Here is an 11,572-nt window from a genome sequence, read left to right on the forward strand (position 1 = left end):
TCTCCTTGCTATTCTTTGGAACTCTGCATTCAGATCTTTCCTTTTCACCTTTGCATTTCACTTCTCTTCTTTTCACAGCTATTTGTAAGGCCTCCCCACACAGCCATTTTGCTTTTTTGCATTTCTTTTTCTTAGGGATGGTCTTGATCCCTGTTTCCTGTACAATGTCACAAACTTCCATCCATAGTTCATCAGGCACTCTATCTATCAGATCTAGTCCCTTAAATCTATTTCTCACTTCCCCTGTATAATCATAAGGGATTTGATTTAGGTCATACATGAATGATCTAGTGGTGTTCCCCACTTTCTTCAATTTAATTCTGAATTTGGCAATAAGGAGTTCGTGATCTGAACCACAGTAAGCTCCTGGTCTTGTTTTTCTGACTGTATACAGCTTCTCCATCTTTGGCTGCAAAGAATATAATCAATATGATTTCCATGTTGACCATCTGGTGATGTCCATGTGTAAAATCTTCTCTTGAGTTGTTGGGAGAGGGTGTTTGCTATGACCAGTGCATTCTCTTGGCAAAACTCTATTAGCCTTTGCCCTGCTTCATTCCATATTTCAAGGCCAATTTTGCCTGTTACCCCAGGTGTTTCTTGACTTCCTACTTTTGCATTCCAGGTGGTTTCTTAGGTTAGGGCTTTTCACAGTGTAACTATCCCACAGTCTGGTTTGCTATCTCAAGTCATTTCCCTTAGATTGGCCTTGGGGCATTCTGGTCAGGCCTTTACTCTAAGCAATGCAGCCCGCTCCTCCCTGCCCAGCCCCCGCTTGCTAGTGGTGGATGCAGACGTCTGCACTGCTTCTCCGCTGGGAGTTACCATTGGGCACGTAATCTGTGGGTTTTCGTTATTTATTTATTTTTCCTCCAGGTTATGTTGCCCTCTGAGGTTCCAAGGCTTGCCACAGACTAACCAATGAGAGTGTTTCCTGGTGTTTGGAGACTTCTCTTTTTTTTTAAGACTCCCTTCCCAGGACAGATCTCCATCCCTACCTCTTTTGTCTCACTTTTATCTTTTATATTTTTTCCTACCTCCTTTCAAAGACAATGGGCTGCTTTTCTGGGTGCCTGACTTCCTCTGCCAGCATTCAGAAGTTGTTTTGTGGAATTTACTCAGCGTTCAAATGTTCTTTTGATGAGTTTGTGGGGGAGAAAGTGGTCTCCCTGTACTATTCCTCTGCCATCTTAGGACCACCTCCTTATGTTATATATTTTTTAATTGTTAATAAGAGAGTTTTGAATGTTTTAACAAAAATTTTTAATGTCCTTGAAAAATTGTATTTTCCTCATTGATTAGAAAGATGGCTTTTTTTTTTACTTTTTATTTTCAATTGGAGTATAATTGGTTCACAATGTTGTGTTAGTTTCAGTTGTAGAACAAAACGATTCCGTTGTACAAAGACATGTATCTATTCTTTATTCAGGCTCAGCCTTCATGATCATTTTGTGATCCTTGAACTACCCTGCAAAGTGACGACTGTGTGAAGTTGTGTCAATGTAAAATTGTGCTGACTTAGAAAGTTGATGTATGATTATATCATAATATTCACAACTTTATTGTTTACATACTACACTGTCATGACATTGGAAGGCTCTTAGAATATAGATAAATGTATCAAATACATTTTCAAAGAAAATTTTCTACATTTTAAGAAATAAAAAAGATTTATTTATATTTTGGCTGTGATGGGTCTTTGTGGCTGTACTTGTGCTTTTTCTAGTTTTGACAAGTGATGTCTACTCTTTGTTGCAGTGCTTGGGTTCCTCTTGTTGCAGAACGTGGCTTCAGTAGTTGCAGCTCATATGCTCAGTAGTTGTGGCACATGGGTTTAGTTGTTCCAAGGCGGGTGGGAACCTCCTGGAATAGCGATTGAACCTATGACCCTTGCTTACCAAGGTTGATTCTTAACCGTGGACCACCATGAAAGCCCCTCCACATTTTTTATTTAATCTGGTTATTTTCCAAGAAATGGGACAGAAAGTAGAGACTGACAAGGTGGCTCAGACAGTAAAGTGTCTGCCTACAATGCGGGAGACCCAGGTTTGATCCCTGGGTCAGGAAGATCCCCTGGAGAAGAAAATGGCAACCCACTCTAGTTCTCTTGCCTGGAAAATCCCATGGACGGAGGAGCCTGGTAGGCTACAGTCCATGGGGTCTCAAAGAGTCTGACATGACTGAGCGACTTCACCTGAATGTAAATAAAATTGATCTCTGAGGGAGATCCATAGGCATGCTACCAAAAGCAGGTCTGACTGCTTGCCACTAAATAGTCAATTTTCAAGAAACGGGGGTTGGTAGGAAAGGAAGAGTGGTTTTATTTTGTATGCCAGCAACCAGGGGAGAACATAGACTTGTGTCCAAGAACCAACTCCCGATTGCTGCTCAGGAGACAGAAGGTTTTAAAGGGGAGTTTCAGGGCTGTATGGATGGAGGGAGGGGGCAGGATGGCACAGTCAGCTCTGACAGTCATCTCGATATCAGTGACATGGCAGCCCATTCAGCGTCACATTTGTTGTTTTGAGTACAGTTAATCTCTAGTTTCAGCATTTGTTCCTGCTTCTTGGTGACAGTTCCTGGAAGTGGAGCAGCTTATGTCATAGCTTCTCTCTGGTCATCATGCAGTCATCCTCTCATCACATAGTCAGCTTCTTCTGCCTGATGAGGGGACTTCAGTATCTGGAAAACTGCTCACAGGATATGGCTCAGAATATTATCTATGACTCTTGAGGAGTAACTAAAGGTCCTTGGCTCTGTTTAGTGACTAAACTAGTGTGTTTTGTCTTGCATAAAGTCTTAGAGTGTGAGGCATAACTGGGTTTTAAGGCGAAGGTTATGCTTACAGGCAGAGCCTCTATAAAGATTAGCTTTTCTTTTTTCTAATCCATTCATCTATTAATGGGAATTCAGGTGGTCTCTATATCTTTCCTCTTGTCAATAAGAGTAACATGAACACAGAGGTGCACGTATATTTTTCATGTTTTTGTTTTCCTTGGAAAAATGTTCAGCAGTGGATCATAAGATAGTATTTTGTTCCATAGTATTTTGTTTGAGGAGCTCTGTATCATTTTCCATAGCAGTTGTATCAATGGACATTCCCATCAACAGTGCACAAGGATTCCCTTTCCTCCACATCTTCACCTGCTGTCTATAGTACTTTGTAGGATAGCCATTCTGTCAGATGTGAGGTGATATCTCACTGTGGTTTTGAGGTGCATCTCCCCAGTAAGGAGTGATGTTGAGCATCTTTCCATGTGCCTGTTGGCCATCTGTATATTTTTTGTGAAAAAAAAAAATCCATTTGGATCTCCTGCCCATTTTTCCAGGTTTTGTTTTTTTTTTTTTTTTTTTTTTGGTAGATCCAAAGAAAATCTTGCTAAGTTGATGTCAAAGAGTGTACATGCTGCTTGTGTTTTTTTCCAGGAGTTTTACAGTTTCACTATCAGGTTGAAGTCTTTGATCCCTGTTGAGTTTATTTTTGTGAATGGTGTGATGAATGAGGAATCAACATGAAGTGGAATGTGTGATTCATCTGGGGTTCCTGTTTGTCTGAACTGTGAGGTGTAAGTCTGTTTGAGTCTCCTGCCCAGTGTTTTCATTAGGCTGCTTGTTTTTCAGAGATTGAGTTCAGTATGTTCTTGGTTTTCTTGGATAGAATCCCTTATCAGATGAGTGTTTTGTTCTTTGTTTTTATTTACTTTTTTAAAAATCAGGAGGAAGTTCTACAAACTGAGTTTTAATGGTATTTTTGTTTTTCTATTTTAAATGGACTACAATGGATCGTCAACATTTAACATATTTCAAAAGCACATTTATAGTGTAGCACTGCATAGATTGCCTCAGAACTTGATTTATTTAATGGATAGCTATTGACTCTCACAGAAAACTTTTTTCCTGTTATTGTGAGAAGTCATGCTGAAATCCATGTTCTCTTGACCACAAACGTGTTTTCCCCAGTGTCCTGCACACACTCACTTGTTGTCTTTAGACTTTGTCATGATTTATGAAGACATAGATTCTTATTTCCACCTGTGTAGGTTCAAGTGTATCATCCTTTCTAACTTATGGACTTTTCCAGTCTGCTTTCAAAAGACCTCCATTCAAAGGACGACAATAACAGCAATTCCTGCGTTGTTCTCTGAGAGCTTGCTGATTTTCATTTGTCAGACTTCATCTTTCCTCCTGGGTTGCTAGTTGGTTCCAGTAGTAAAGAGTTCGCCTGCAAATCCAGGAGACACAGGTTTGATCCCTGGGTCGGGAATATCTCCTGGAAGAGGAAATGGCACCCTACTCCAGTATTCTTGCCAGAAGAATTCCATGGACAGAGGAGCCTGGTGGGCTGCAGCCCATGTGGCAGCAAAGAGTGGGACACGACTGAGTGTCTGAGCAGCAGCAGCAGCAGACCTTGCCTCCCTCCCTCCCTGCCTTCTGGCTTCCCGCTTTCCCTCGCTCCCTCTCTGCCTCCCTCCCTAGCTCCCGCCCTCCCTGCCTCACTCCCTTGCTACCTCCCTCGCAAGAGCCAACGGAAGCCCTGGGTCTTGCTCACGCAACCCTGGGCAGCCGGTGCCTGCTGTCCCATTCCCCGGAGTCTCCCCGTACTTTTCTCCACCCAGGGATTGTTTGAGGATTGTTTCTTCTTTAGGCACTCTCCTGCCAATATTTTCCTAGTCGTCCCCCGCCCCCCATTAATCTGGGGAACGCAATGGAGTCGTCAGGAGTCAAGTGGTGCCCAGCCGGGAGCTAGGTCCAAGGCCATGCCTCTAGTCTGAAACTGAAGCCTTCAGCCGGCCAGGAGGAGTTCCTGCCTCTGTGCAACAAGTACACACCCTCAGGCTGCGTGCATGCGTGCTCAGTCGGGCCCCACTCTTTGCGATCCAATGTACTGTAGCCCGCCAGGCTCCTCTGTCCTCGGACAAGAATAGGCGATCTGTGGGACGGGGGAGCCTGGTGGGCTGCTGTCTATGGGGTCGCACAGAGTCGGACACGACTGAAGTGATTTAGCAGCAGCAGCAGAAAATCCGCAGACGTTGGCGCCTGTTGTCGGGCGCCATGTGGCGGCCGCTTTTATATTATCTCTTCTTTGGCGACTGGCAAATTTCTCAAGGGATGAGATTTCATTTCTGGGCTTGAGGCAGAGTTTTGAGAGACCAGCGGCTCCACTGGCGACCATTGTGGTTGCAAGGGGAGCATGGGCATCTCATGCTCTCGCTGAAGATGGGGGATGCGGGTTTTTTTTTTTTTTTTTTTGATGGGGGTTGGTGATCAGCACTGCTCTCCAGAGCCCAGGGGTGAGGCTGTCTGGCCTGGTCTAACCAGCAGTCATAGTACTCCTATAGCTGTGACCTGACCTGACTCTGGTCAGGCTGCTGAGGGGGAAAGGGAAAGAGTGTCCTCGCTTCCATGCACATGACCTGATCATTTTGTGTTAACCTTATTAATTTCCCCATTTCCCCTCTGCTTCCCACTCCAGAGATAAGGACGGGTGTGAGGTGAGGCCTGTGGAGGGCATGAGTGGCATGCAGGCTTGAGTCCTGGTCACTGACTTTGATTTTTAAAAGTTCCGCTCTGGAGGTGCGGACCAGCATGAGCTGTGAAAAGTGAAATGGATAACATGGCAAGGGCACAGTTCCTCGTGGGGCCCAGTCTCAGTTCCCTCTCTGTGTTTTTCAACAAGTCCCCATTCAGAGACTTGGGTAGATCAGTTCTTCGTTGGATGAATTGGGAGGGGATTTGCCTGGTTCACTCACTCTCATGTTCTTAATGCTTGACCCTCTGCCACTGATAGTTTATGGTGAACGATGTCATATTCGTGATCTCTGAAGAAGATTTAACTTTGGAACCTGGGACCAGGCTTGACCACTCAGAGCTTTTGTATAGCAGAGTTTTATTAAAGTGAAAAGGGACAAACAAAGCTTCTGACATATACATCAGAAGGGGGTGGAGAGTACCCCCACCCCTTGCTAGTGTTAGCAAGCTGTTTTATGTCTGTTAGAAAGCTATTAATCAGATAAGAGAGACACCTCAAAGCTGATGGAGTTTCACCAGGCCCTTCTCCCGCAATATGCATTTTTGACAGGATGGCACGAGATGTGTCATCCCCCAGCCATGAAACAATTGATATGAATCCTGGTTTGTTGAGCTGTTATCAGCCCAGGGTTTGAGAAAAGAAAAAACGTTAGTCTTAGGTGGAACCATTTTGAAGAAAGGCAAATTCCAAAGGAAATACGTAAGTTTTATTAACATAACTTAAGAAAAACATTTCCACAGAGCATTTGTTTCCTCCTGCCGCTTAAGGGAGAGATAAAAAAATGTCTGACACTTGCAGCCTATTTCCTCCCTTTGGAGACCCCTGGCCTTCCTGCCTGTTACCCTCTCACCACCACAATACCTGGGTCCACCATATGGCCATGAGAGCTCTGGGGCTGGTGGTAATGGGGTAGTACTGGGAACCTGTTGCCAGAGTGAGGTCCCAGGGGCCCCTTGCAATTTGTGGATAGACCGGATTGCTGGGCACAATAATTTTTTCACCCAAAGTGAGCAATTTTTGCTGCCGGGTAGGTGTTGGCTTGGTGTTTTTTGGTGTCTGTTGGCAAGCAACTTTGATTTCTGGGCATGCACTGGGCTCTAGACTTAACTATCAGTTGATACCAACTCTATTTTCACTTCCTTGACTCCCCCTGAGCCTGAGTGCTGCTTCTTCAGAGTGTATCTGACAACCTGCAGTGCAGTTGATGGCAATGCAAGGGAAGTAAAGCCATGCACGGTGGGTTTTCTATCCTGTGTGCTCCCTACCAGATGCACCTGGTAGTGATTGAGACAGCTCTATCACAGAGATTCCATGCCATGTGTTAGATGTAATCTTCCTGGTGTTGTTGGGCATGCTCACCTGAGAAAAGGTGGCTGGTAAGGCTGAAGCAGACTCTGCCAGTGATTGTTTTCATTAGACCTCCTTCTGGGAGGTTTTATGTACCATAATTATGTGCTTTACTGATGACGGGCTCTCTGAGGATGTGTCTAAGCCATTCTAGATGATGAATGAACTCATGTAAGCAGGGCTGTTTGTTTTGTTTTGTTTGTTTGTTTGTTTTTCTCTTACCCATGGTCCCTCACCTTGCCTTTCTACCTCCTGGTGTGTAGAAAGCTGGGGTGTGCAATCTGGTGTGATTTCAGTCTTCCAATATATGTCTAATGGCATTGACAAGGCTGAGGCCCTCTTATGCCTCACTCTTCATTTTCTTGGTTTGTGTTTCTTGAGTGGTTCTTCCTATCATGAAGAGGGCTGGACCCCAGTGTTGTGTGCCCCATCAGCCCACAAGTGTGTTTTACTGACTTGCTTGTGATTTTCCTGAAGGGTTCCAGGTCTTCCCTCAGATGCTTGGTACTGGATGGTGGTATTATTTTCTCTTCTCATTGAACCTCTCTTGTTTGCACTGTAGTGGGACATTCTTTGAGTTTCTTTCTTAGAGATCAAGATAATGGGGACACACCTTCCCCATTTGTGGGGCAGGTGCTTCATTATGGTCATCCCTACTGTGTGGCAAGGGCAATGGACTTGGCTGGATGGGTGCTGTGAGTCCCCCTTTGCCAGGGTTATATATGGACCCATGAACAATGGTGCAGGGAAGGCAATGCAAAGAGGGCTTAGACTTCAAGTGAGACCCAGATGAGTCAGAGGCAGTGCTTCCCAGCCTTCACTATGAAGTCTCAGGTTGGTCCATTGATTACTTCTGCTATTACTCCAGACCCAACTAAGCCTTGGCACCTGTTGAGGTGCCTCTGAGGGTCTCACTGGGAAATGGTAGTAATTGGAGACTGTGTGCTTTGGTGGGAAAAGCCCTCTCTAGTGATCTGAGAGCTAGTTGGGGGGGGGGGAGGATTACTGAACCCTTAAGGTGCTGCACTTTCAAAATGTGTAGTACCCATTGGTGAGGTGCCACTGCTGGTGAGCAAAGCTTGCTAACTTCCCCTGTGATGACCCCATGGTGCAGCTGACCACCACCTCCCTTTGATTACTATAGTCTGTGCTTTCCTACTCTGAGTCAGGGTGTGTCCCTCCAGCCTGGTGTCTGTCACAGGCATGGATACATGTGTGGTTCCCAGGTTGTGTGCTAAGGGAGAATGCTCATTTTCAACTTATCTGTTCCCTATGAGGAGTTGCCTTGCTTGCTCCCATCCTGTGTCAAAGCCTGTGGTAGTACACAGGCATGGATGTGGTTGCTCTCTGAAAACATTTCCTTTGGATGTGGGACCCATGGTGAAGAAGATTAAGGTAGATACAGATGGGATGATGAGCATGTGGGCAGCTTTTCCATGGCAATGGATTCTTCTCAAGTGGGCTTAGTGATGGGGCTGGGTCATAGAAAATGTAGATATGGCTAAGGCTGCCTGACCTCCAAGGTATAGGGCCACCCTTGGATCTGTGGAGGTGCTGCCTGGTTGATTCCCTAGGGGCCCAATTTTATCTGAGCTCTTCCTTACCTGGACAATTCCTGTGCCCCTGCCCCATGGCTTTCAACCTGCATGTATGCTGCCTATCACTATTGCTATCAGTCTTCTTGCTTAGATGGCTGCTTGTGAGTGTCATCCCTGGCTGACTCGGCTGGAAGTCTTCTCAGATAAAGTGCACCTGGACCCCATGGGGGCTGGTATATAGTGATGGGAGAAAAGAGTTTGTTGGGTGTATGTTGAAGGAAGTTTTGTAGACTATTTGTGGTTCTCTGCTGTTGATAATGACCGCAACACCTATGAGACAACCAAAGGTGCCACTCAAAGTCCCTTGAGGGAAAAGGCACAATTTTTCTGCCGGAGGTATTGGGCAGTAAGCCCAGGTGTCCTTCTTTGGCAGCTCATTAGCATTGGGATTATTTCTGATATCTTCAGGCCCTGATGTTGCAGAGTAGATGCCCCCACACTGACTGCTTTTCCAGTGCCTAGTCTATATACTAGACTTAGTCACCTTTATGCCTCTCCATTCTGGTTGCTGATCCCAGGGCTATGCCCTGATACATCTCACTCCCCAATATCATCTTCGCTTCAGTGTCCTTTTGCTATTTGTAAAGTGTTGGCAGCACAGGGGGGTCAACTTCCTACTCTGCCTTGCCCCACTCTTGTAAGGCAAACTTGAGTGTCAGTGTGAGTTTGGCTGTAGTTACTGGTTTTGACCAGCCACAGTGGCCATACTAATCTATTACACTAACTAGGTGAGGATGAGAGGAAGCTGGTCTTGGTATAATAACCTGGTGCCTTAGTCCTCTTTTCATGCTACCTAGGGGGCTGTACCTGGGTTGCAGTAAGGCACAATCTAACCTTGTATAATTGAGAATGGTCTGTTATCCTTATTTTCGGTCCTGTAGTCAAGAAGACAAGTAAACTCTTGCATCCTTCCTTGGCTTAGAGGAACCTCCTTCATAACAGTAGGGGGTACACTGTCCCCTTTCTCAGGTCTCTCCAGGGCACTTGGGGTGGATGAGGGGTGGGTGGGGGTGTTTGGTACGACCGTCAGGATGCAGATGAAAAAGACCAGAATGGCATGAGCTGCCATTTCAGACACTGGCCCATCACGACTCTGGCAGTAGAGTTGAGTTCCCAACAAATCAAAACTTTGGGAGTGGGAGTGTGGGTTGTGCTGGGGAAGGACAGGGCAGTGGACAGGGACCGCTTCCTTCTTTGTCTTAGGCCTTCTTCCTTCTTTGTCTGCTCTGGCCTCCTGATTTCCTCCTCCTCCTCCTCACCACCTCTGTCTCTTTCAGAAAGCACAGAGTCTTTCCATGTCCCATTGTTGGCACAGGTCAGGGCTTCATTCTGTCCAGAACATCCATGCTTCCTTCCTTGGCTTAGTGGAACCTCCTTCCTAAGAATAGGGGGTACAATGTCCCCTTACGCGGGTCTCTCCAGGCACTTGGGCTGGCGGGTTGGCTGGGAGGTGCGGGCATTAGGCTCCACCTGCAAAAGCCCCAAATGGTGTGAGCTGCCGTTTGAGATGTTGGCCCATCACGTCTCTGGCAGTAGGTTTGAGTTTCTGGCCACGCAAAGACATGGGGGTGTAGGTGGGTGTGGGGGTGGGGATGGGGAGGGCGCTGGACTGGGACTGCTGTAGGGAAAGGACACCAAGGGGGCACGGAGGAGTTGGGGAGGGATGTGAGAAATGGAGGCAAGGAAAGTGAGGGATCTAGGTGGAGGCACTGGAGAGAGCATCCAGTGTCCAGGAATGCCTCAGAGGAGCCGGTGGAGGCAATTGAGGCCAACAAACATGTAGAATGTGAAAAGATGGGAAAACCCAGAGCATTTTGGAAGGCAAGGCAGGCTGGGAAAGGGGGCGTGGGCAGCAACTTGAAAGGGACCTAGGGGAATTCCTGGTAAATTATGATTCTGTGCACTGCTGATGGCCCCTGAGCCTGGAGTTGATCACACCTGCTGCATGGCAGGGCCACAAACCAAAGTCCTGAACGGCCCGCCCAGCCCAACATGGACCTTGAGGGTCTGTGGTATGGGCCATGCCCATGAAAGCCCACTTGCTCCTCGGGATTCTGTCCAGGTCTCTGCTTGGAAAGAGGCCAAAGGTGTCCCCTCCATCTAAGTACTCACCACTATTTACATAAATAGGGACGGAGCCGCCTCACCCTATACAAAGTCCTGAGCTGCTCGGTCCTGGGCCACTAGGCCAGCAGTCTGCAGCATCCGTGTGGCTCTCCCACCATGGCTTGGTCCGGCTCCTCCAGCACCTCAAGCAGTATGTTTACCCTTGCTGCCTGGGGTTGGATCACGTCTCAGGGGGTTTGTAGATCACCAGGCCAAGGGTTCACGGCAAACGTGTCTACTGCCCACCAAGAGTGGCAGGGACTGATAGGCTGGGCCCATGGTTCCCAGGCGTCAGGTGTGCCCAAAGAGGCACTGTTTGGTAGTTTTGCTCCTTTGGCACACACATGGCTTCTCCTTTCTCTTTTCTGTGATGATGGTGTTGGTTGAGGGGGCGGAGGGAAGGGGAACTGGGACGGGGCCCTTTTTCCTCATCTTCCTGTGGAAATGGAAGTCGGGGAGCTCTGTGGCTTTGCCACCTTCAGTGGCTTTCTCTCCACAATGGCCTAGTGCCTCTATTTTTCGTCAGGCATTGCATGTTGGGCTTTGCTTTGGCTTCCTTCCCTTTCCTTTCCTTTTCCACTAGTGACGGCTAACATGGCCTGTGCTTGTGTTAGCCCCGAGAAGCCAGGTTCTTTCCTGTTGGAATCATGATGGAGAGAAATCTGGCAGAAGCCCCATTGAGATGTTACCCAGGCATCACCTCAGATGGGTGGGAAAATGTGGCTGGATGGTGTTGTGATCTTTGGTGGGTGGGATTTCTTACTGCCTTTGTTTTGGGGCTGGGTTTGATTTCCTATCTGCTTGCTCATGTTTCTTGGATTCCGGCGTGGGTGGGGGTGGGGTGGGGGATTTTCCCACTGCTCTTGCCTCTCAGCCTAGCTGTCGGGGTGTAGCCAAGTGACTTCCCAATGCAGACCCATCCCCGGGCTCTCAGCTTTGCTCAGGCACAGGGGCAACTCCCCTGGGCGGGGAGCATGCTTGGGCTCCTCCG

At 47.2% G+C, this 11,572-nt stretch overlaps 1 protein-coding gene across 1 annotated transcript in view; it reads right to left on the bottom strand.

The window, feature by feature from the left end:
* The window catches only part of LOC147367949 (uncharacterized), a 191,273-nt gene extending 184,170 nt beyond the window's left edge, over positions 1–7,103 (bottom strand). The window contains exons 1-2 of the mRNA XM_086413526.1: positions 7,100–7,103; positions 6,392–6,453 (exon numbers count right to left, since the gene is read on the bottom strand). Coding sequence (XP_086269652.1) covers positions 6,392–6,453; positions 7,100–7,103 — 66 coding nt within the window. The remainder of the gene's footprint in view (positions 1–6,391; positions 6,454–7,099) is intronic.
* Between the last annotated feature and the right edge of the window lie 4,469 nt (positions 7,104–11,572).

Source organism: Bos grunniens, chromosome 7, assembly GCF_055505025.1.
Source record: "Bos grunniens cultivar Pamir isolate PY7600 chromosome 7, Bosgru_T2T1.0, whole genome shotgun sequence".
NCBI lineage: Eukaryota > Metazoa > Chordata > Mammalia > Artiodactyla > Bovidae > Bos > Bos grunniens.